The 25,596-nt window shown below is 43.5% G+C and overlaps 2 protein-coding genes across 9 annotated transcripts in view; one reads left to right on the forward strand and one right to left on the reverse strand.

Annotated features, from left to right (window-relative positions):
- Positions 1-1,940, forward strand: part of DMTF1 (cyclin D binding myb like transcription factor 1) — a 40,975-nt gene extending 39,035 nt beyond the window's left edge. For 6 of the 7 annotated variants that reach the window (XM_016218803.2, XM_016218802.2, XM_016218806.2 and 3 more), the window contains one exon: positions 299-756. In XM_016218803.2, coding sequence (XP_016074289.2) covers positions 299-652 — 354 coding nt within the window. In that variant the 3' untranslated portion in view covers positions 653-756. Of the gene's footprint in view, positions 1-298 lie in introns of all 7 variants that reach the window. The other variant, XM_087821126.1, reaches the window with a different exon arrangement.
- TMEM243 (transmembrane protein 243) lies at positions 267-23,643 on the reverse strand. 2 transcript variants are annotated; one of them, XR_001603631.2, is made up of 5 exons: positions 23,493-23,643; positions 5,429-5,479; positions 3,795-3,899; positions 2,210-2,401; positions 267-2,094 (listed from the first exon to the last, which is right to left on the reverse strand). XR_001603631.2 is itself a non-coding variant. In XM_016218811.2 (4 exons), exons 1-4 carry the CDS (start codon positions 23,568-23,570, stop codon positions 2,279-2,281), a joined length of 357 nt encoding a protein of 118 aa, XP_016074297.1. In that variant the 5' UTR covers positions 23,571-23,643; the 3' UTR covers positions 267-2,278. The 2 variants fall into 2 exon arrangements, 1 of the variants encoding a protein (XP_016074297.1); XM_016218811.2 differs by having other exon boundaries at positions 267-2,401.
- Between the last annotated feature and the right edge of the window lie 1,953 nt (positions 23,644-25,596).

The following is a 25,596-nucleotide window of genomic DNA, read 5'->3' on the forward strand; positions in this document are numbered from 1 at the left end:
AGATCTCTGGTTTTAGCTTAGGAACATCAGGCCACAGAACAGGATTATTCTACTTTCAGGAACCTGTTACTAAATTGCGTTGTTTTTTTTAATTCTTTGCTCTCAATATTTGGTTCATTAAGAGTATGAAGTTAACTGCTTTTGTCCACTTTAAGACCTTAACTTTCATTTCTTTATATTTTAATTTTAAAATGGGATATCTGAAAGTTAAATCTTTTCAAACCTAAAAATGTTTGGGATCTTAAGGAAAACTAATAAGAGAAGAGTCAGAATCTTATTTTTTTAAATTATTATTTAGGATTTAGAGTCTCCTACTATAGAAGAACAAGTTGATCAAACAACAATTGATGATGAAACGATACTTATTGTTCCTTCACCACATGGCTTTATCCAGGCATCTGATGTTATAGATACGGAATCTGTCTTGCCTTTGACAACACTAACAGGTACTGTAATACAACTCCATCATGTGCCTGACAAGTCCGAAGGAGAAAAATCAGGCAGTCAGATATTTAATTCGGTTGTTTTAGTCTTTCTTGATCCAACAATAAAGATAAGTGTTCTTGTTAAATTTTTCACTTTGGTAGAATACTTTAAATTCTTGACATGGATTAGAGAATATATACATTACGTACATTTAAGACTAACTTGAAACTTATTACAGATCCCATACTCCAACATCATCAAGAAGAATCAAACATCATTGGATCATCTTTGGGCAGTCCTGTTTCAGAAGATTCAAAGGATGTTGAAGATTTGGTAAACTGTCATTAGGTAATTCAGGCAAAGAAGCCACACTGTTAATTACAACATCCCCAAAGAAATAGGAAGAACTCCCAAGAGGCTTAACTTACCATTCCTACAGCTTTTAAATAGCTACAGTGCTTAAGCCACTACAGTGTTGCTGCTATGACTTTTTACCTCCTTTAAATATATCACCTGACGTCTAGTCTTAGGGAAGTGTAGTTGAGTGGATTATGGGGGGATCTTAACTACATAGATCCCTGTGATAAGTGCCATCTGTTAGCCGGGAATTTCATTCACTTCAGCCTCTGAGAAAAGTTTAAAGTCACCAAAGCTTAACTACTCTGTTTTAGAAGAGGTAATACTCATCTCTGAAGATCAGATATGAGTCTCTATTCAGTCTCAAGTAGGCCTGTTTATATTTCAGAGAAATCACATCAACATGGTCTGGAGTTTACCAGTGACTTTCTTCAAAAAGATTATCATTAGATTGAGACTTGACCAGCATACAAGGACACAGACTTAGGAGGTGTGGCAGTTATCTTTGGTTTACGGACTGCTGGCAGTGGGAGCTGATTCAACTGGGTAGAGAGGAAAGCATTAAGAGTTTAAAAAAAAAATTCACTACAGTTTTTTTTTATTACTTTTAAAGGGACTTTGGGTGAAAGTAGTATCAAAACTCAAAAGTTTTCACTCCTTCAGAACCCACTGTCGTCAGTTTACAAAATTAGCACTTTGAAGTAAAATTAAATGGGAAGGAAGTAAAGTTCCCTGTCCTATACCATGACCGTTTCTTACATGTTTTGTGATATAAATTACCCAGAAATTGAGGGTATCAGTTTGCTGTTCACTTAGTGCATTAGCTGGTGAGGGTGTAATAAAATTTCTCCCTCTCGGGCAATTTTAAAAAACAAAATTTGCTTCTGCAATGAAAGGAAACAAATCAAGAGTCATTCCTGTACTAGAAAAGGTTAAACCAAAATTAGCCTCTTAAAGCTTTAATGCATATGACTCCTATAGAAAAGTCAAAAAAAGAAAAAAAAAAACCTTGTATAAATTATTTTATTTATTATTGTAATTAGATCTTCACAATCAAATTGTCTTTTCACCGTCTGTTTTGTTAATGTGAAATTTAATTGTAGTTATAAGCAAGAGTTGGTTGCTTAGGGAACAATAATTGTATATTCAGTTTAACAGAAATAAAAGAATATTTGTCTTAAAATGCAAGATTGTTTGTTACATAGCCTTTCACCATGCAATTACATTATAAAAATTTTTAATTTCAAAAGTGAAAATTACTTGTGCTGTTTGAGCTTCAAGGGTTGGAATGTTTAAGTGCAACATCAGCTCCTTAAAGAAAAAAGCAAAGTGATTGATGATATGTCTCCCCTGCAAGAGGGAATTTAGCTTTACAATTAACATGAAAATCATGTATTGGACTTGTGCAGGAGATTCTTCAGCATACCTTATCCAGCTTTTATTCACAGTCCTAAGTATAGCTTTGAAGAGACCTGGTATTTTCTGCTTGGCAGCCTCACTTTCCCACATCATGGAAGTACAGGTTCGCACATATACATAACATGATGATAGAAAATAAGATATAGTAAATTAGATTTCTAAATTTCGGTTCTAAGTCTCCTTGTCGATACCAGTAGATCTAAAAGAAGAATTAAATAAAAATTTAATTAATAGCCATTGGTTCAAGTATTTAAAATACAATTCTTTCCCCCTGTATGAGACAGTCTTTATATTAATCTGCATTCCTGAGAATTAATGCAGCCTGAATTTAATTCTTATTTATAATTCAAGTAGTACCACTGAGTTTCCACATCCAAGATCATACTATTCCTGCTTGCTCAGTTAACTTTGTTCTATGTTCAAACCAGTAACATCCACCAATCATTTGGCAAGCCATCCAAAAATATGTACCTTCTGGACATATTTTAAGTACAGGGTGGGCAAAAGTAAGCTTACAGTTGTGAGCATGTGAAACACAGTTTATTATATTTATTCTTGTATATATATTTTCCATACAAACTACTCTAAACCTACTTTTGCTCACCCCTGTATATTTGAGTAAATGATAAAATTCCTTTAGTTACTGGAAGGGATGACTTTTTAATTCATCTAACATTCAGATTGCCAATAAAACGGTGTGGGTTTACATATGCATGCATTTGGTTTAAACTAAATCACTGTCAGTCACTTCTGGCTCTAGGCTGGGGGTAGGAGGAGAGCATCTCTGGTAGCTTTGTCTAAAAATTCCTAAAGTGGGATGCTCAGTTCTTCCCTCATGTCATGGAGTATAGCAAAATCAGTTAGAATCCCATCCTGTTTAATCTTAAATAAGTACACTGCTATTACGATTCAAGCCCTATGTAAATCAAAACAACTGCTTTTAAGGGGTTTACTGTTTTGATTCTGTCTCTCATCAAAGGAAATTAAACAAGAGCCAACTAATGAATGACTGAACACTTGGCAAATACCCAACTAAGATCTACCACCATCTTTGTTTCTTCACCTAAAAGAAAAGCTGCTTTGTAGTGAAACTGAACATTGTTGTGATAAGGATACAACTGCAGCTTTAGGTTACCCTGGAGAATTACTTTCATTTGGGAAGATAAGCGCAGAAATTAAAACAGACTAATTTTGTAATTATTAGAAATCCAGAGTGCTAGTGGTGCTGTATCTCTTTCTGTAGGAGCAGTAATGACATTTCCCAAAGCGTGTTGGGCCCTCTATGTAGTTCTTGAAAGAAGATGAATTAAAGTAAATTACAACAAATCTTTGGCTTCCTAAGTCTTTTAAACTATTCCTTTCCTTCCATTTTTTAGCCACAACTTTGGGATTTAAGAGGAAAAAAAACTCAGATTAAAAAGAAAACCCTGTAATTAATATTGAGAATTCTGACAGCCTCAGGGGGTTGGGGTAGGGGGCTTGTAATTAGAGATACCCTTTCATATAGACCCAGGGCCGGATATCTGTCCTAGGTAGGCACCGCAACCTTCAACCCTCGAGGATATTCAGTTTCAGTTCTAAACAGTACTCACAAGTATGCAGGCAGTAATACTACTCATAGAGATGCAGACAGCAAAAAATATATTCAATGGTTTTGGAGGTGGTTGAGGGAAAACAAAAGCACTGATCAGCGTTACCTGCATGAAGAGAAATTATGTCAGGCCTTAGGAGTAATTCCAAGACTTGGTTACACTGGAATTACTGCTAAGGCAAAGTAATACTACAAAATGCTTCACACTGTAAAATATTTACTACCAGATTTGCCTTATGGAATGTTAATGTAATATTTAATAAAATATTTGTAAAAATGCTTGTTACTTCCTTTAGTACTTCCTCTTTCTAACCCTTCCGTCCTTTATGAAAAGAGACAAAATATAGAGCAATAAAACTAGCTAACTTCAAAATAATCTTCATTAATAAAGATTAAAAAGCATTTCAGCCTCATTCCCAGGATTAATAATCACACTGGGAAAAGTTCTAACCTTTTCGTTATTTTGAGTACTCCAACAAAAAAATATAACCAGAACTGTTTTTAACATCATGAAAAATACTGAAAAAAATTTCTAAGGTCCTACGGAGTTCTGTTTCTACCACAGATACAGCAATATACCCATTCTTTTTTACTAAGTCATGGAAACAAACTTCCATAAAATTTTCTTATATTTAATGAAAATGTGCCACAGAAATGTCATTCTCAGACTATGAGAAATAGAGCTTTGTTTTTTATTGTGATAGCACCAACCTATATTACACAGGATGAAAAATTACTATATGCTGACCAAATCTTTTTAAACCAAAGTACAGTCAAACCTTGGTTCTTAAAAATCTTCCATCTTAAACAATTTGCTCCTCAACACAACAACCCTTTCATGCTGATACCTGTATGATCAGTCACGAGTCTCTCAGGCGACAAAGGAGAGAATGGGTAAGTATGAGTCAGTTTACTGCTAAAACTCACACTGTTAACATCTCAGGAAATTGTGCTGCAAATATTGTTGTGGTTTTTTACTTTTGTTGCTGCTTACTAAGTTTTCATTTTTTACTATACATTTTCTTTTTGTTAAATTTTCATACACATTTCATATCCATTTTGTTTTTAAAGTGTTTACAGATTAAACAGAACATTAGACATGTCCTATATATAAGGAAGGTTAAAATGGAATCATTTGGGGATCTGGAATGGATTAATTCAATTTACATTATTTCTAATGGGGGGGAAAATTCGGTTTTCTAACAGCCTTTCGGAACAAACTAAGTTTGAGAACTGAGGTTCCACTATGATAAATATGCTTTAAGGAACAAAATAAACTTACAGTATTAGCAGAAAAAATGGGGAGTTGTAGGTTATGTACAGAAAGGAGTTGCTGATAGCCACTGACATGTTACTAGGCAAACAAACGTGGCAAACTCAGAAAACTTATGTGACTTGTACTATTTCATATATTCAACTGGGGATGAAGGTAGAAATCAATTTAGCTACTCCAGTTATCAATCGCAATTCTAAGTGGTAATAAAATTGAAAGGCTTAATGTAACTATGACCGGAATACTTCACATACTGATATACTGGCCCCTTGTAAGTATTTTTTTTGAAGAGTTAATTGAACCACAAAATTTTCAAAACTTTGGCTAGGAGCCTGGGTGAGACACAAAATAAAGATACTTACTAGAATCAATAAGGATGTTAAGATGCCAACAACTAAATTGATGATTCGATCCTGAAAGAGAAGAGAGTTTTTGAGCCATATGGTAGATCCATAGGGTTTCAGAAAAGTATAATGCTAGTAGGCACTGCATGATTAGAATGAAGAAACAAAGATCCTGCCCCTCCCTTTACACACACAATTGCCAGAAAGGCAAAACGTACTCAGCCACCAAAGTGGAAAAGGAAGGGTACTTTGGGAAGACAGGGATGTCAATGTAAGAAATATTCAATCCAGTAGAGAACTGTTGTTTGTTTGAGCCAAATTGATGATAATGGCCGGGAAGCAAAATCTCAACAGACTGAGAAAATGCTCCAGGAAATGGCAGTTTTGCACCTTATTTTATACAGTACAATCAAAAGAGGAGACATGGGTTACATGAAATCCATTGGTGACACATTAGGGAGGCGGGAGAAAGCGAAGCAGGGAAACCTCAGGGATTGGATAAAAAGTAAAATGATAGACACTTCTTTTACATAGGTGGGAACAGGATAGTTAACAGTTCACAACAAAGGGGATTTGTGGTCTCCACAAAGCAGTGCCTGTGCTTTCAGTGGTGCCTGTCCAGAAAAAGGAAATTACTTTGACATTCCAAAGCTATGTTACCGTTATCATAGATGCAAAGAGACAACAGACAGGCTTTAGTTAAGGTGAAAATTGACCTTTGTCAGGGAAGATTTTTTTAGCCTAGGACATGACTACCCACCATCAACTGCTCTTAGTTTAAAAGTTTTAATTTTAGACCATCCTTTGCGGTTATTTTAGGACTTGAGTTTGAAAGGCCACCACCCAGACCTCCCCTGAGCTTGTCAGGTTTAATACGTGACCCCTTTTCATCCAAAGGGACAATTAATGAGGTTTCTTGACTGGACAGGGCATTTTTTACACGAGTCTTTTGAAGATTAAGAGGGATTGAGTGGGGAAGGGAGACATACAAAAAAATCCATGAACACTAGGAGCAGAAGCAAAGAGACAGGAGCACTGAGTTTGGACCTATTTGTGATACAGCGTAGGTGTCCTTATCTAATGTAATTGAAAAGTAGATGCTATTGCTACAGAGATCACAGAATGCCAAGGCTGGGACGAATCTCAGACCATCTTGTTGTGATTTTCCAATTTACTAAATAGTGAAAAATGTTCAATACATAAATAAAAGTAGAATCATTTGATTGATTGAGGAGCTTCTTTGTCATTCCTGTGCCCCCGCAACAAACCACAATGGTTTGAAAAGACTGACCTAATCCAATCCTAATTTTACAGGTTAAGGAAAACTAGGCCCCGTGAGTGTGGTTAAATATTGCCTAAAGTCACACAGCAAATTAGAAGCAATTTCGAAACGGGATTCCTAAGTCAGGGTCAATGGTTAGATTTAGCTTCAGTTATGGGGACTAAAAAGTTAAAGTAAAACTTTATATACATATGTTACTAATATTCATTGTATATATCATGTATGTATTAGGTTGATAGAAATTATCTGCAGAGCTTACAGAATAAGGTCATAAGAGTTTCAGACCTGATTTGCAAACACTACTGTAAGGCCAATAAATACCACACAGTCTTATTTCTGAAAAGTCAGAGCTGAGGAATGAATCAGTATTTTTTTTTAATTTTTCATAGACAATTGCTTTATGATCCTTTTTACTTTATATATTTTTTTTATTGATTTCAGAGAGGAAAGGAAAGAGAGAGAGATAAAAACATCAATGATGAGACAGTAATTGATCCGCTGCATCCTGCACGCCCCCTACTGAGGATCTGGGGATGAGCCCGCAACCCAGGCATGTGCCCTGACCAGGAATCCAACCCTGATCTCCTGGTTCATGGGGTCAATGCTCAACCACTAGAGCCACATGGGCTGCATCAGTAGTCTTACAGATTGTTTTGGTAAAGTTTTAGCAGAGAACGGCAGGCTATGGAATAAACAAAAGCTCAGAGATGGGAAGGGTACAGGAACAAGCATAGAGCAGCAACAACACTCATTTCCAAACTGCATTTTTTAAAGATAAGAATCCAAAGTTAAGAGGCAGGCAGAGCTGGGAAATTTCTGCCTGCCAAGTATTATATAGGGTGTGCCTGATCTAACCAAGGACAAGCCACTCTCTCCAGACCAAGGCTACTGCAATTAAAATGTTACAGGGGCAAAGGAAACCGAACACCAGCCACACCCTTACTAAACTAGGAGGAATCAGACCAAATCTTATCACTGCCTCAGCTAGAGGAGCCTACAGAGCACACAGTAGTCTGAAATTATGACCATTTTTAGAGAAGAAGAGACCCAGGGGCAAATCGCTGATCACTATTCCCACACAACACAAATTTTAAATGTGTGTGTGTTTAACATAAATGTGTATATAGACAATATATTACCACTGATTTTGCCCTGTGAAAAAGGTTCAACTAAACTCTTATGGTCTATTCTGGGAAGTCAATATCTGCTCCCATCTCTTTATAAGTTCCAGGAATTTTCAAGTTTACAAAAGTCTGCATACTTCCCAACAGCCCTCTTACCGATAAAAAGAAGCCATTGAAGATGTTCGAGTAAGAGGTAGCCAAGAAGAATCACTGCTCTCCAAACTGCAAGCTGCCAACCAGGATCAAACCAGAGGTGGGGTGGATAATAATGGTGAAGGGATAGTAACTATGCCAAAAGTTTTGGCATGTCTTCTAAAAATCCTGGGATGAAACGGTATTATGATGGTAAAATAGGCTCGGGGATATTGAAAACTTGCCCAAGTTCTCAATACCAATAAGCAATGGAGACAGGATTCAATGCCGATTCCGAAATTTATACTCAATGGAGAGCACCGTAGAATACTATTGCTGGTCTGGACCAAGATACCAAGCAGCAGGTGACACTTCAAAAAGCCTATTAGCAATGTACTACAGTGAAGTGCTAGCTTCCAGGAACGAAGACTTCCTCATAAGTGACTTTTTTTCAGACTGTTGGACTTAATCCATGTAAGCCTAACTGGTTTTAATCACTCATGAAACTTTAATGACTACTACCCTGCTTGCCTTCTAGACAGTCCACCAAATGGAACTCCAAGACATCTGCATGAATACCGGTTACTATTTTATAATGCGCTTTCTCTGGGACTCCCAAGATGGGATGAACTATTTGGGAAATGGCAAGAGGGTTTCTCACAGGGTTTTCTTTCTCCAAGCCAAGGCATGGACTTAGACCTTCTGCTATCAAAGTAACTATGAATCCAGGCCAAAGGAACAGCAGTTAACTTTGGAAGACCTCCCACTCTTTGGCTCTTCCTTCTAAATGCTTGCTAAGCAAAGTGCAATCTGTGAGCCGGCGACACTGGCCTCAGCTGAGAGCCTATGAGAAATGCCGAATACTGGGCCTCATTCCAGATCTACTGAATCAGAATCTACATTTTAACAAGATCCTCAGGTGACTTGTATGCACATTTTAAATGTTTTTTAAATGTTTTTATTGATTTTTTTTTTTTTTTAGAGAGAAAGGAGGGAGAGGGAGAAACACCTGCTCTAAAGTTTGGATTCTAAACTAAATCATCATGAATACTGATTAAATTCAAATCATAGGTTAGAGAACCTTCCCTGACCCAGAGATTTTTTTTCAGGGCTTTAGAAGCCCCCAGCTGCCAGTCTCCAAAGATAAAAGAATAGAGAACAATTAAATAGCCAGTTAATTAGCATTTCAGGAGAGTTTTAGAACTAATAGGCTCCAAATCAGAAATAGGGTACTTGGGAGACAGGCTACCGAATTTAATCTTTAGTGTTTATGGAGTGAACTGAAATTCAGGTTATTTCCACTTGCATAGTTAGTCCCTGTTAACTCACTTATCTTAAATTCTCACAGAAACTAGCGCTGTCTCCTCCCCAGTCTTATTATTACCCATTTCCATCTACCAAAACTATTTCCCCCTTCCAGGGCCTTAAACTTTACACTGCTGCTTATTTTCACTTCCCAAGGGAGCCTGCTTGACAGGATCAAAATCAGCCTTGATCCTTACTTGCACAGAGGACGGGACAAGGAATCAGGATGTCCCTCCCAAAGACAAATACTTGACAACAGGTTGGGAGACAGTCTTAACCCATATACATGCATATATGAGCGCATGAACATAAAAATATACATGTAGAGTTTTGAGAAGGATTCTGATATATTACCTCATAAGTTATTCATTTAAACATCTCAATTATATCTCAATAAAAGAAAACATCACCTACTATATATTCCAGATGCAAATAAGTACAAGGAATAAAACCATCTCTACCTTCCAGAAGTTTACACTATCCAGAGCGCAAGAAGGCACTTAGGAGAAAGGAAGCGAGGTTCCTTGTGCTGTCAGGGAGAAAATAGAAGAGAAAGTCAAACCTGAAGGAGGAGCAGGAGTCACATCTTTATCTTCCTTTGAAATGGAGGGAAAAATGGACATACATGCAAATGGCTTGTTCCTGGGATGGGAGAAGGTAACCCTGTAAAGTAAGAACATCCTATCCCCATTTACCAGTGGGTAACCAGGTTCAATGAGATGGGTGATGGTAAAGTCTGCCATCCAATGGTAACCCTGTGAAGTAAGAACACCCTATCCCCATTTACTAATGGGTAACCAGGTTCAATGAGATGGGTGATGGTAGTCCCCCATCCAATGCTTTATGCAAAATGCAAGCCTAATGAGCAGTTCAAAGGTCTAAGAATCCTTACACCAATTCAAACAGTCCCTGAAATTAGAGTTCAGAGACCAAGGTTTTCATCTGAGTTCTGCCACTGGCTAGCTTTGTAACTTTAAAAGGATCCCTTAACCCATTTGGGTCTGTCAAATCAAATGATAATTGGTCCCTTCCTGCTCTGATTTATGGCTCTGGATCACCACCACTTGGGTCAGAATAGAAGGCCAACTCCCCCCAGCAATCAAAAAGCAGAGGAGCCCCCAATCTTGCTTGATCAGCCATTAGCCATCATCTTGCCACAAGACAACCCCGAACTGATTTCAAATGCTCAGGTGTTTAGCAATGGCTCTGGGAGGAAATTGGCAATAACATCCCAAATAACCAAAAGCTGGCACTTGTGCTCAGCAACCTGGAAACATCCTGGTTCTAGACTGTTTGAAATGCTACGAAGAATATGTTTGACCTATTTCCACAGCAATTTATGTTTTGCCTACTTCCAAATGGATTTAAGGACTTGTGCTACTACAGTAAAACCCTAACCCATTTAAGCAATAATAAAAAGAACAAGAAATAATTTCTAAAGGGGATTTTGGAATGGAAAGAAGGGTTTACAGGGAAAATTTTCACTAAAGAAAACTTTTCTGCTTTAAGTTCAAATGTTAGTACCAAGACTCCTGGCAGTTAAGTGGGAAGTAGAGGGAGTTTACAAGTTCTCACTAACAAAAGTAAGTGGGCTGGGTCACAAGAGGCAAACTTCCCCTGGATCTAAGCAGTTTGTTGCCTGGGTCTATGCAAGTACAGGGACAGAATATGCAGCTCCTTCATACACAATCATTTCTTATACTGACCCACAGAAAAGCTGAAAGCATGTTCCCAAAAGAGTGAGATGTGGGGTGGGAGGTGGGGTGGCTGCTGTGCCACACTCCCAGTTTGACTGCTCATCCTTCAGAGTTCAATTCAAACATCACCTCTATGATAAATCCTTTCTGAACACCATCCTTGGACCCCTCCCTTCAGGATGAGAGATGTTCCTGTCTCAGGGCTCCAGAATCACATCACACACTTTACACTTGTTGCGCCAAAATAAAATGTATTCCCTGTCTCTTCATTAAGGACTGGCAGCTCATTAAAGGTGGAGAAGACAGCCAGCTGTTTCCTTCCTAGAGACTGGCACACTATTGGCGCTCGCTCTGTGAAGGCTGCTGAAATGAGAGAATCATAAACAGAAGTGGCCAACAGCATTTCCCTTACAGCGCCTCTCACCAATACAGACTACTCTCATCACTCACCTGGGATCTGGCTTGTAAGAATTATCACCTTCCGGGCAGGTCAGAATAGCGTGTGGCCTTGCTGCTCCATGAGGGACACCCAACAGCACAGAGACTAGAGCCTGGCCTACCACCCAAAGGGTCATGTCGTTGCCAGCCATGAAGGCGCAACACCCTAACAGAGGCTCCAGCACTGACTTCATGGAAATATCCACAGTAAAGCAGCCTGAGTCCAAGCCCAGTTATACATGTTCTGCGAGAGCAGGACCAAGCATGGGTTTCAGAGGCATGCAGCAACTCCTGCCGAGGAGCTGTCCTTCACTCCCAGGGAGAAGCAGAGCAAAACAGAGAAAGCTCTTTGGAGAAAAGAAAAACCTTGTCTGGACACTACCATGAAGACATTCCCTTCAACACTCTGGAGAGAAGGTGGGGGCAGGGGTTAACAATGAGAATTCCTCGCCCAGCCGGAGTGGTTCAGTTGGTTGAGTGTTATACGTGCACTAAAAGGTTGCTGGTTTGATTCCTGGTCAGAGCACATACCTGGGTTGCTTTTGGAAGTCAACCAACAGATCAATGTTTCTCTCTCTCCCTCCCTCTCTCTAAGCATGTCCTCGGGTGAGGATTAGGGGAAAAAAACACAAAACAATGAGAATTCCATTTCTGGTGTTACTTCTAACTTTCTCTGTGACTCCATAAAAATCTATTCAGACAACATCACAGGTAGCCCTAGACCCACATTCCTCCCTAGGTGTTCTCAGTTCTACAGGGTCAATCTTTACACCTCACACCTGCAAGTCTTGTCAGCCACCCCCACCCCCAGCCTGGAAGCCTGTCCCATGTGAGGACACTGCTTGGACTACACAGAGTTCTCCCACACCCTGAATGTCCCTTGCTGCTGTCTGTGAACATTCTCCCCCGCAACCCACGTCTCATCCCACACTCACTGGGCCAGGAGTGGGGGGCAAGGCATTCCCTGCACCCCAGGCCAGATTGACAGGGCAATTTCATTAACAGACTCTGCTATGGTCTTAATGTTTATGTCCCCTGACACTCCCAATTCATATGTTAAAATCCTAAAGCTCAATGTGACAGTATTAGGAGGGAGATGCTTAGGTCATGAGGGTGGAGGCCTCATAAGTGGGACTAGTGCCCTTATTGTTTTTTTTTTTTAAAAAAGGCTCCAGAGAGCTTCCTACCCCTTCTGCCATATGAGGATACAAACAGAAGTCTCCAACCAGGGAGAGGGCCCTCACCCAACCATGCTGGCACCAACTCTCACACTTCCAGCATCCAGAACCATGAGAGAGAAATATTTGTTGTTTATAAATCAGCCAGTCTGTGGTATTTTGTTGGAGCAGCTGGAATGGAATAAGACATCCTGTTTCGGAAAAGTATGTCCCCAGGCACTATCATGCCAACTTCTTCCCTTCTTCTCAGTTATCACCATTATTTCAGCACCTGCTTTGCCAAATCCCTCTTCCTCCAACCCTCTCCTCTACTGCCGTGAATCCGGTCTTCACATCCACCCCCGAACTCTGACCTGAGGGAATCCCTACAATTTCTGACCATGAAATCAGTAGTTTCAGCAGCACACGGAACACTTCCTGGTGGATATATGTTCATCTGCTCGTGATACTTTGAAAACCCAGCTGACTCACGCTCAATTCCCAACTGCTTCTGTGCTCAGGCGCTAAGCCTTGCTATGAGCCTTTAAACTGTCCAAACTTAACTGCCAGTTTACTCATCGTTCTCCTCTTCTGCACTATAAGGTCTTTGAGGCTAAGGGCCATATCTGCCTTGTTCACTGTTGGGTCTGGGCCACTGCACATGGTTGTATGGCTAAAGTCCAGCCCAATGCTGCACTCCCCACACTCTGCACCCTGGCATGGGCCTGCATCCACCCAGAGGCAGAAGCACCTTTTTCTAATCCAAAGCCAGGCCATGTGACTGAGAGCTGCCACCACCCAGAGTGGAGATAAGGTCCTTTTGATTGTACGAAGGTGTCACCGTATTGGTGGGGAGAGGCACTGGTCATCTCCCTCATAGTGCCCAGCATAGATTAGATGCTCAAATATTAATTAGCTGAAAGAACAAACTAACTGGGTTACCTTAAATTCATGTTTTCAGCTAGGCTTTCACTGTATTTCCATGGCCTTTTATTTTGGATTGACTGTTTCTGTCTCCAGAAAAAGGTTAAAAGCTCCACCTCAACTCAGGTTCCTGATCCCACTCTTGAAGACTGTACGCCAGCAGAAATTCCTACACACACAAAAATGCCACCAAAAAGGGGAAAACTTCTCTCCCATTCTCACTCCTCCTGGCTTGAAGAGGCCCAGAGGCGACAGCTTCTCTGCCAATCCTGCTCCCCTTCCCTGGCTCAGTTAATCATATCCATCCTCATCTCTATGTCGAATTTCTCCCTCGTAGAGTTTTTATGGCCCCCCAAAAATCTCATCTCCCTCCAACATTTGAAGTGCCTTCCATCCATCTGCTTCCAACTTTGATGTTAAGCATTCATTCTCTACTCTTTTTCAAACGCTAAGTGTTAGGAAGTTAGGAAGAAAATAAAACAGTGTAAAAGAAGAGTAACCAGGATGGAGACCGGGGGGGGGGGGGGGGCTTAGTTTTAGTCAAAGGAATCCCTTCGAGGATGTGACATTTGAGCAGGGGACTTTATAAGAAAAAGAAATGAGACATGCAAGGATCTGGGAGAAGGGTATTGCAAACAAGCCAGTACAGCAAGTGCAAAGGCCCTGAGGGAGAAGTGAGCTTGGGAATTAGGAGGAAAAGAAGGTCAGGATGACTGCAGCTTAATAAGGGGAAAGAGAACAAAGATTTGTTTAATGACTTCCTATCTTCCCTGCAGTACATATATGCTCCATGAGGGAAGATATACTATCCAGCACATAGTACATTTCCTGGGATGCAGTATGCACATGATTAATAATTGAATAAAAAATATATACATGCACTATCAACAACCTACAGCCTCCAGAAGAAAATCATACTCCTTAGCACAGCATTCAAGGCTCTCCACCCAGCCCCACCTTTCCTCTGACAGTGCCTCCCAAGTTCAAGAGTCCAGTCACGGTGGAACAATTACATTCCCTTGACACTTCCTGTGCTTTCCTGCTCCTACCCCTTGACACAAGCTGGACCTCCTGCTTGGGATTCCCCGTCACCTCCTTTTGTTAAAAGTCTCACCTCCCTACTTCTAGGTCTAAGATTCAAAAGCCCTCTAATCTGATGTCCCCAGGAAAATTATTCCCTTCCTCATGCTCCCTGGCACTTTGGTCATCCTTTTATTAAAGGGCTCATCCCTTTTATTTATTTTTTTATAAAACTTTTTTTTTTTAATATATCTTTATTGATTTCAGAGAGAGGAAAGGAGAAGGAGAGAGAGAGAGATAGAAACATCAATGATGAGTCATTAATCGAGCCCGCAACCCGGGCATGTGCCCTGACCGGGAATCAAACCCCGATCGTCTGGATCCTAGGTTGACGCTCAACCGCTGAGCCACGCCCAGCAGTCTCATCCCTTTTAAATTCTGTACCTATTATCCCTAGCCCACACATTCTTCCGGTCATTGAAGACAGTGGCTGTCTTCTCCTATGAGGGTGAGAGAAGAAAAGCAACCTATTCAGCATAAAGGGCACGACCTTCCTACCATTGTTAACCTGGAGGGAGTGATTCAGACCCTTGAGCCACATCCAACAATTCTGCATCCAAACTTCTGCATTTCCCGATCAAACTTAAGGGTTCTGACACCATAAATAAAAGGCCAATTCTCAGAAATGATTTTCCTTTTCTTCATCCAAATCACAGTGGAAAACTTGTCAGGGAAGCACTGGAAATGGCTGGGTCAAACGCCTAAGGAGCAGCCCTCTGGGAACAAGCCTACTGAGAGGATGTGAACTTCGGGAGAAGGTTTGGGCCCAGCTGAAGCAAGAAACCTCAGGCCTTGTCAGTGGGTTTAACCTGGGTGCCCCAGAGGTACCTGGCTCTGACTCAGCAGGAGATTCCCCTCACGCTGGCACCAGGGACAACCCTGGGGACATTATCTACTGAGTGGGGAGTGAGGAGACATCTTTTCTCTGGTCAAAGGTTTTACTGTTCTGAGACTTGCCAGGGAAATACCAGACTGAGCGGTGCCAGAGGATGCGTGAGAAAGGATTTATGAGAATGCAGGCACACCCACACCTGACAATCTCCTGCTCTAAACTCTCTCAATTCACGACGTCCTCCACTGCTACGGGTAGCCCTGAACACCAACTTTTCCCGCATTTCTCTCTGGACAAAATCAGTGCATAGACATTTTTTTTAAAATATCAATTTATTAATTGATTTTTTTTAATCCTCACCTGAGGATATTTTTTTCCATTGATTTTCAGAGAGTGGAAGGGGGAGGAGGGGAAAGAGAAACATGGGTAATTGAGACACATTGTTTGCCTCCCGCACATGCCCTGACCAGGGACCAGGGATCAAATCTGCAACCCAGGTACATGCACCTGATTGGGAATCGAACCCATGACCCCTCGGTGTGCAGGCCAATGCTCTAATCACTGAACACATCAGCCAGGGCGGCACAGACATTTTTAAATGTTTCCCTTATATCACAGATTCATAATGCGAAGTATCTTTCCATTGTGAATGCTTTTGTATACTCATTCTGCCAGATTCTCTTTCTCAGATACATGCACTTGAAATAATATTCTTTTCACTGAAGCACCACTTACGGAAATCAGATCACAGTAAAAATAGAAAACAAAACTATTCTACATGTTTAAGAGGCAAATGATCCCTAGAGTTGCTACCCATAGGAAGTGCATAATTTTTATGTGCCAACCTTCAGAATTAGAGATATATAGATATACACACACACATATATATATATATTTTTTAAATATGTCTTTATTGATTTCAGAGAGAGGAAGGGAGAGGGAGAGAGACAGAAACATCAATGATGAAAGAGTCATTGATCGGCTGCCTGCTGCATGCCCCCCACTGGGGATCGAGTCCACAACCCAGGCATGCGCCCTGATGGGGAACTGAACTGTGATCTCCTGTATCATAGGTTGCTCAACCGCTGAGCCACCCTGGCCAGGTGAGAGGTATATTTTAAAGGACTGTGAGGTTAGGAGCATGGCAGACCTGACTTAGAGTTACTCTCCTACCATATGCCTGCCTGTAGACTTGCAGAATTAGGCCTAAATTCCCATATTTGTACAATGGTTGAATATGCAGGGTTGCTGTAAGGATTCGGAGATACTACATATAAAGTGCCTAGAATAGAGTAACTGATGGTAATAGGACTGGTAAATAGTTGCTAATATGGTACTGTTATTTCTACCATGTTTAATGGGCATGTTACCAATGAGAGATGAGGCTCCTCAGAGATGAATGGAAACTGAGTGGGCCCTATACCCTGGCCCCAATTTCTAAGGCAGCACCAATTTCAAATACATTCGATCATTCCCACAGGAACATGTCCCTATGCCAGTTCAGAAAAGATGGTCACTATACCTATGCATGGCCCATGGAGTGACCCTAGGGAAAAAATGACTCAATTCAGTAGACCCAGCCTATTACCACAGACCTGAAAAACCCCATCTACGGAAAAGAAAACTCAGCTGACGATCCACTTATGAAAGGCCAGGCCTCAGTTTAAGTGTTTTTATACAATACTTTATTGCGTTTACTACTGGCTTTTTTGCTGAAGCTCAGCAGGGAGAGGGGAGAGTGAGGACTTTAATTGCAGGAGAGCCTGAAGCATCACTTCTGGTTTTGTTATCAGCATACCAGGTTTCTGAACACCAGCCCCCACCTATTACTGTTGGTTCAGGATCTCCCAAGAATGCAGATAACTTTCTGGTAAACTTAAGTGTACATAAAATCAAGAACTAGGCAAGATATTGTGCCTAGTACTATAGAGAAATGAGGCAACAGCCTCCTGCCCTCAAGGAGCTTATACTCTGGTCCAGAGACAACCTATATAAACCCCTCACAGCACAAGGAGCAAGTGCTGGGCCTTTGGCCACCAGGCTCGTAGGAGGAAATATGGCTACAGGCTGGGTTGTAAGGAATGTTCTAAGGTGGGAAAGTAGACTAAGCAGAATCCAGATGTTTGGAGAAGGCAGGGTGCTACAGAAAGGAGAACATTTACTGAGAGCAGGGAGGCAGCTAAGGAAATGGTCTGTGAAAAGGTGCCCACCTGGATTAGGCTTCCAGGGAGCCTGGGTGAGATCAGAGGATGTCAGCCCTCCTTGTGCACCAGCATCCTGTCAGGAGCTTTCTAAAAATAAGATGCCTGAGCCCAATCCCCAGAGATTCCCACTCCTCTGGTCTGGGAGTGGGGAGAGAACATTTATTAGAGCAGAAAAGAAAAAAGTCATGGCACATATCTGCCTGAACTGCTTCCCCAGCACAAGAAACCGCAGCTAAAGTGGTTTGGCAGGCTGGGTGAGAGGCAGAGAGACAGCTGATCTGGTCCCTTGGGTGACTAGCTCTCCTTTGAGGATTACCCAGAAACCCTGTCAATGGAAAGAAGCTAGAAACTCACACACGTGGGAGGATGGCCTTTGGGGCCCTGGGCAAGGAAAGGGATAGGCAGCAGGCAGACAACAATCTGAACCACAGCTTTGTTCTTAATAAAGCAGCAACCTCCATAACCCCCACCCCACCCAAAAAGCAAGAAGCAGCACTCTAATCTTACACCATTATTTTCAGGAGCCAAATGCCCCAACTTTGAATTGCTTGAATTGGACTACAGGTCAGGAAGAGACCTTGTTTTATACCTTTTCTTTTTAACAGGAAGAGGAGGGGAGGGTGCAGGAAAAATACTTTAGTACATGGAACTTTTGCCTTGAGACCAAAGATCTGAGACTTGGGGCCCACTGCCTTGTCTCCTACACAGAGGTCCCTCCACCAATATTACCTGAGTTCAGTGATGTGTCTTCCTCCAAAGTCACTCACTATTCTTATTTCACATCCAAGTAGGAATAAAGGGATGAAAACTGTCACCACCCTTCTTAAAGGATGAATCACTTACTTGGTGATGAGTGAAAATCAATAGGCTGGTCTGGAAATAGGTTTACACTACCTCCCACCAAGTGTGGCTGGCATTCCTCCTTCTCCCAACTGCACTAGCTATGAGATACAGGTTTGCTTTCTCCCCCAGAGAGAACCATCCTCTCCCTCCACTCCTAGGTTCACCAGTCTAGACTGGCTGAAACTGATTTCTGATGACTGGGTAGTCACCTAGCAATTCAAGAAATCAAGCCAGCCTCACAAGCCCCCAGGATAACTTAATATCCATCCATTACATAGACAGAAAGATGACTCCATCTTTGTGTGTTATCCTAAAGCCAACTTGTAAAGGTAGCCCTGGGCAAGATGGGGAACTATCTCCAAGTTTTAGTTCACACTAGGGGAGGGAAGAGAGGAGCAGGGGATGGAGATTCCTTGAGTAACATTTCCCAAAGAATGTTCTGTAGAAACTTGTCTCATGAATGCTCCTGGGGGAGAGGGGGGAGGTAAGAACTGGGCTGGGTATCGTGCCAGTGCTAAAAAACTTTGCCAACAAAACAGTACAAAAAGCACTATTTTCCTACCCTCTCCAATTAGAGTCCCAATGAAAAGTAGCATGTTAAAGGCTCTGAGAAGTCCCACAGTAAAGAAAAAGAACATGACTATGGAACCACCGTAACTAATAATTCACTTGCTTTACAACTGCACCGACCAATGTAATATACTGTAGCTACATGTGGTTACTGAGCACCTGAAATGTGGCCAGTCTAAACTGAGACAGGCTGTAAGTGAAAAATACACAGTGGAGTTCAAAGGTTTATGATGAAAAAACTGTAAAAATATCTCCACTTTTTAGATTTATATAATGAAAAGACTGTATCTTGATTATATATTAAAATGACGATATTTTGGATGTATGGAGTCAAAATTAATTTTGTCTGTTTATACATTTTAATATGGCTACTAGGACATTTAAAATCAGGTATGTGGCTCACATATTTCTACTGGATAGTGCTTCTTTAGAAAATGCTAGGCTACAGCACAGGCTTAAAAACCTCAGGTATCCTGTATTATCGTGGCATTTGTGCCACATTTCTTTGTCTACTGAAAGAGAGGCAGTATATCCCAGAACTTGGGATAAAAACAGATGAAAAAAGCATCTGGACATTCTGACCAGGATGTATAAGATAGTCCATCTAGCATGTAATCCTAAAGGTATCCAGGAATGAGGGAGATATTTCTTTGAAAAACTGAACATCTTTCCTTTTTTGCCTATTATGCCTTAGATATTTATGTAATGATAGAGAACTGTCTTTTTTTTTTTTTTTTTAAATATATCTTTATTGATTTCAGAGAGAGGAAAAGAGGGGGAGAGAGAGAGAGAGGGAGAAACATCAATGATGAGAGAGTCACTGATCGAGCCCGCAACCTGGGCATGTGCCCTGACTGGGGATCGAACCCCGATCACCTGGATCCCAGGTTGACACTCAACCGCTGAGCCACACCCGGTCGGGCGAGAACAGTCTCCTTTTGCCACTGGTTCCATGGCTCTATCTGTAAAGTTATTCCTAAATATCATGCTAAAGAGTGAATCAGGTTAGAGTTCAGTGACTAGAATCATTCTGCACAGTGAGTACAGAGGAAGACAGAAGTTCCCGCAGGGACTGGCCAGGAGGGTGCTGCTCAAGGCCCACTGGGTCATATATTTATAATTTTATAGTAGATTCTACTCTCTTTCACTCACTCCATGACTTTGGGTTACCACTTCACCTACTTTCTGTGAAAGGGCAATAGGTATGTGCATATCTACAGTGCTTTCAGAGGTATGTAGCAAAAGTTACATAATTTACTATCCTAGTCAACTCATGAAAGGGAGTTAGTAAGCCTTACTAGAAAACTTGGTATGGGGCTGAACAAACAACCTGTTTTGTGGTTCAGCTTCCTTAGTTCTAAAAGGAATAACAGTGCCCGTTTTACAAAGGAAATAGAGATCAAATGAAAGCTGAATGTGTACCATGTTGCTGGCACTAGGCAAACAGTTTCCCTCCAGACTTGACTCTGTGGGCTTCAATCATCTTTGCCTTAAAGTTAGGGACTGGACCTAAAGGTCTAGTCTTTTCTAGATTTAAAACTGAGGAATCAGTCAGCCAGTGTGGCTCAAGCAGTTGAGTGTCAGCCCATGAACCAAGAGGTCACCACGTGGATTCCTGGTCAGGCCACATGCCAGGGTTGCAGGCTGGGTCCCCCGTAGGGTGCGTGTAGGAAGCACCCCAAAGATGTTTCTCTCTCACAATGTTTCTCTCTCTTTATCCCTCCCTCTTTCTAAAATCAATAAAAACTTTTTTTTAAAGTATAAACCCAGACAACAGTGTGGAGAAGGTCGGGGGGGGGGGGGGCGAGTATGGATGCAGGGTAGAGGGGATCAATGGGGGGAAAAAGGGGGACATCTTGTAATACTTTCAACAATAAAGAGAAATTTTTTAAAAAGTATTACATGTTGTAATACTTTCAACAATAAAGAGAAATTTTTTAAAAAGTATAGAATTGAGGAATTAAGCAGTACAAACTGGTAGTTGCAGAATAGCCACAGAGATGTAGATTACAACATAGGGATTATACAGTCAATAATATCAAGAAAAACAGGTGGGGGACCAGGTGGGTACTTGAAGCAGCAGGGGACCAACTCTGAAAAGTATGTTATTTTTTAACCACTTTTGCGGTACATCTGGAACTAATACACAATAATATCGACTGTAAACTGTAATTGAAAATAAATTTTTAAATAATTGAGAAGCTATACTTATGGTCAGTTGTTATAAGGTAAATGTAAGAGCTCAGAAGATTGGTCACACTATGACAAGAAGTGGATTTTCCCCTTTCTGGATTTTTCTCCTCAGTAAAAGTTCACTAATATAAGGTGTCCACTGTAAAGTGGTTGTCGTGTCTTGGTTTCCTGGCATCTAAGAGAGAGCAAGCTGGGAACATCTGAATGCAAATGCCAGTGAAGGGATTCTCAGGGTCCCCAGGAATTCACCCTGTTCTAGCACTGAATGTCCTCCATGGGAATGGCCACTGTAATGTGTCCTGTCCTTTCATTATTGAGGCCCCATTCCTGTGCCTCACTCACTTCAGGTCCTCAAATAAAATCATTTGCTGTCTTTAAAGATGGATTCCTATCCTTCTTCAGGTCTGTCACCTCAGCTTATAAGAAACATGATGTCTTCTCCACCCTCAGACTAGAGGTCTCTCTCCTTTCTCTGTTCTGTACAATTTCTCTTATATCCAATCATTCTGTCAGCCCCACAGAGGGAGATCAAGGGAGCTCTGAGTAGCTGAATCTACTGTTAAAATGCCTAAAGCTGCCTAAGTAGTGTCAGGGCTATATACTCTTGGACTAAAAAAGTATGCAATAAACAGAGACATATTTGGAATAGCAAAGTTTCTGGATGGGTTTCAAATGGATCAAAGGCAATAGGAAACTTATAGTCATTGACTATCTAGGCCCAAGCAAGTCAGAAAACATCAATATTTCTAAGTGTCTATATAAATCAAGTCCATTACAAGGTCCTCTACCTCAGTACTCAGGGGCTATGGAGCTAAGTGAGGTCAGTATCTGCACCCCTCAAAACCCCAATCTGTGTGCCAATTGAACCTCCTAGTTCTCAAAACAGCTGGGCAGCCAGATGCCCTGGGTCGGATCCCTTCAAGCAACAAGCTGCCTCCACTCTCCAGGCCCCAACCCTCTTCTAGTCAAACCCCAGTTTAGAGGCATTCATATCCAAACGCCTAAGACAACCAGAGACTGAATGGAGAAGCTATCCTAGGGTCTTCCCCAAGCTTCCCAAATAAAAGTGACCAGTTTCTCCTGACTCCAACATGCCCAGCCAATGCCCCTTCATAGCACAGATTGAACGGTACCACATTTGTTTACATATTTCCTCCACCTAGCTGGGTTCCTTGGACCCCCAGGGTCTATCACATAATGTTCAATAATGTGAGCAGAAATAGAAACATCTACTGGACTAGGGCCATACTTCTCAAACCTGGTGCACTGTAGGCTGGGATAATGCAAAGCCACAAGGTAAACAGGATTCATCTTCCTAGAGTTCAAGCTTAAAACATTTTCTTATCAAGACACTTTAAGAGAAAGCAAAATCCACATGAAGTTTTTAAAAAATAAAGTAGTAGTCTTGTAGCAGGCCGGTAGCTTCCAAGTTCAGGGCTCTGCCCCAGACTGTGGGGTGTACAAGTTCCCTATCCTTTCTACAGGTCCCTGCCAAAGCTGGGAAAGCCGAGCAGCTCTGGACTTACATGCGCCCTACTTTCGGAGAGACTAAAAACAATTTGTCAGGGGTCAAAGACCACCCATGCCACTTTCTGGGTGAAAAAACAACAAAAACAGGCTAATCTTGCCCAAATGGCTCAGAAGAATAACGCTGCTGGCAGGAAAAGGAGCTCTCTTCAATTACTGGCCCAGGACATCACATGACTAGGCTTTTAAGAAAACATACTTTTTAAAAGCCTAAAATAACGTACCGTAGCTTGTTTGGGTCTAGACCCTTGCTCATTTCCTGGAACGGCCGCCAACAAGAAACTCTCACTTCTCGCCTCTGCTTTTCTTTGCTTGGCTGCCCCGGCAGTAAACCGTTAATGGCTCCAGCCTCTCGTGTCTCCATCAACAGTAATCAGAAGCACCTCGCGGCTCGTTCCGACGGAAGCCTCAGAAGCCTCTCGAAGGCGAGCCCTCGAGCGGGCGGCAAACACCCGCCCCCGGCCCGGGTGAGGGGCGTCCGCCCTCCGCCGAAGGGCGCCCAACAGCCCAGAACTTTCTGAACTTTCCTCCCCCTGCCGGCCCTCAAGGCTCCGGGCCAGCCCCGTCCCAAAGGAGCCGCCGAGTGGTCGGCAAACATCTTGAGAGGGAAGCGGGGTGGAAGAACCAGCTCTTTCTTCCTACAAGTACCTTCAGGGGCAGCGCAAGGTACCCGCCAGGACTGTGGGCGGGAGGGCAGACAAACAGGCAGGCAGGCAGACACACAGACACCCCCCACCCCCACCCCCAAGGCCCGGAGTCCCGGTCGGCGCTCACCTTGGCCGACGTCTCCCCGAACAGAGGTCTGTTGTCCAGACCACTGGTGCCGTAGGTCCTGGCAGAAAAGTCCTCCATGTTGGGGTCTCTTCACGCTCCCCAAAGTCACTCAAAACCAAGCCAGCATTCCCTCCCGAAGGCTCAGGTCCGGGCTCCCCGCGCCGCCTGGTCACCGGGCACACATCGCCGAGCGCGGGCGTCCGGGAAGTCCCGGGGGTGGGCCTCAGACGCGGGGGGCCAGGCCGCTCCGCCCCAGCCCCGCTCTCCTCCTCATCTCGAGCAGCTGCCGAAGGAAGTGAAAGGAAACACCTTTGGCCGACTCCGCGCGGGACGCCCCCGCCCGGGCAGCCCCACTTCCCCAAATCTCAGCGCGCGGCCGCCCGCGCCGCGGCTCGCGGAGCCCATCGGCTGCCCCGCCGCCCGGCCGCACGTGACCCCCCGCCCGGCCCCCGCCCGGCGGGCGCGCCGACCTTCGGGCTCAGGGGGAAAGTTTTCACGGGAGAATTCAGTACAAGCCCCTCGCCAAGCCCTCGGCACCTCCTCACCGCCACCGCCTCCCGCAGCTCCCCAGCGGCGGGAGAAGTGAAGTTAGTTGCCCGAGCAGAGCCCAGAGCTCCGCGGACCCCTCCCGCAGGGCTGCGGGGGCGGGCCCAGCAACTTGGACCCCCGCATTTGTTGCATTACCGGCGCCCGGCCGGCCTTCCCCTGCTCTCCTCCAGCGCCCTGCGGGCGCGGCGGCCGGAGCGGAGCGGGCGGACCGGAGAATCCCGCCTCGGCCCTGCACAGATTGGCGGCCCTTCCGGGAAACCCCGGTCCCGCGCCCGGTCCCGCGCCCGGTCCCGCGCCCGGTCCCGCGCCCGGTCCCGCGCCGCCCGCAGGCCAAACCTCGGCGCCCCGGCCGGCCGCACGCTGAGGGGTCCTGGCGGCGCGGCGGCCCGCGGGTCTCGGGTCCGCACGGCGCTGGGAGTCGAGGCTCGGGGGCGGGGGCCAGAGAGAGACCCTCGGGGCTGGCGGAGGGCGGGCGCCGGCCCAGGCGCTGCGCTAGGGGCTCCCTGGGATCCTCCGCCGGGACCGCGGCCGCTGTCGCAAACCGACTCGGCCCGCCCAGGTCACGTCACGGCCGCGGCCGCCAATCCCACGTGCCGCGGCGACGCACTGGCTGCGGGGCTTTATTTCTAGGGGTGCCAGTTTATTCCCGGCGGCGGCCGGGGTCCCCGGCTGCGCGTTCCGTAGCCTCTCGGTCATTAGCGCCTGAAAAGGCCGCGGGGGCAAAGAACATTTCTGAAGATAGCTTTGCTTTTGGCTAAAAGCGGCTCAAAAACAACCAGCCTGCTTGAACCGCCCCAGGTTTTGCACAGTAGGACGGAGCGGGGTCATTGGTGAATTTGGTTGAGGGTATGGATGTCTTTTTTGCCTGTGATAGGGATCCTGTGTCGTTTACAGAAACGGTCGGGAGGTACTGAGTGCTAGGTACTTTTGTCCGCTCAGCCTGCTAGTGCTGGTGCTGACTAAGCATGTCTGCAGCGACGGACAACGCTTGTCTGTCCACCTCCCTCCACTTCTTAGAGCACAGAGGACCGGAGGTGGACAGGCCAAGTGGGCAACTCTGCATTTGGGGTTATTTATAAAGTATACAAAACAAGACAGCCAGGCTAGCTTCCCTGGACACCAGCTTCTAGAGTCAGGGGAGCTCTAACAGTGTCTGTGTTCAGGGAGAGCCAGGCTGGCACGTGTAGCTGCATAACACTGAAGAGTCCAAGCAAAGATTCCAGGTGGTTCCTTAACAGCTTAGGACCAGGGATTTGGACAAGGGATGGGCTAAGAACCACAGAGTTATAGATTTGGAATTTGCAACACTGAGTACAATCAGGTATTGTGCATATCTGATCTACCAGTTATGTGTTTTATAAATTATCTCTTTGTTCAGGACTTTTGGTTGTAACGGGAAGTTTGACCCAGAATCGTTCACCCAGTTCTATTATAAAGTTGATTGGCCCAACAAATTTTTTTTTTTTAACTCATCTTCAGCCACATTCATTCAACAAATACTTTTGAGAACAAACATAAGACAGGCAACCACCAGACAGGATAATACAGTGATCAA

Source organism: Miniopterus natalensis, chromosome 10 (assembly GCF_054644295.1).
Source record: "Miniopterus natalensis isolate mMinNat1 chromosome 10, mMinNat1.hap1, whole genome shotgun sequence".
Classification (NCBI taxonomy): Eukaryota; Metazoa; Chordata; class Mammalia; order Chiroptera; family Miniopteridae; genus Miniopterus; species Miniopterus natalensis.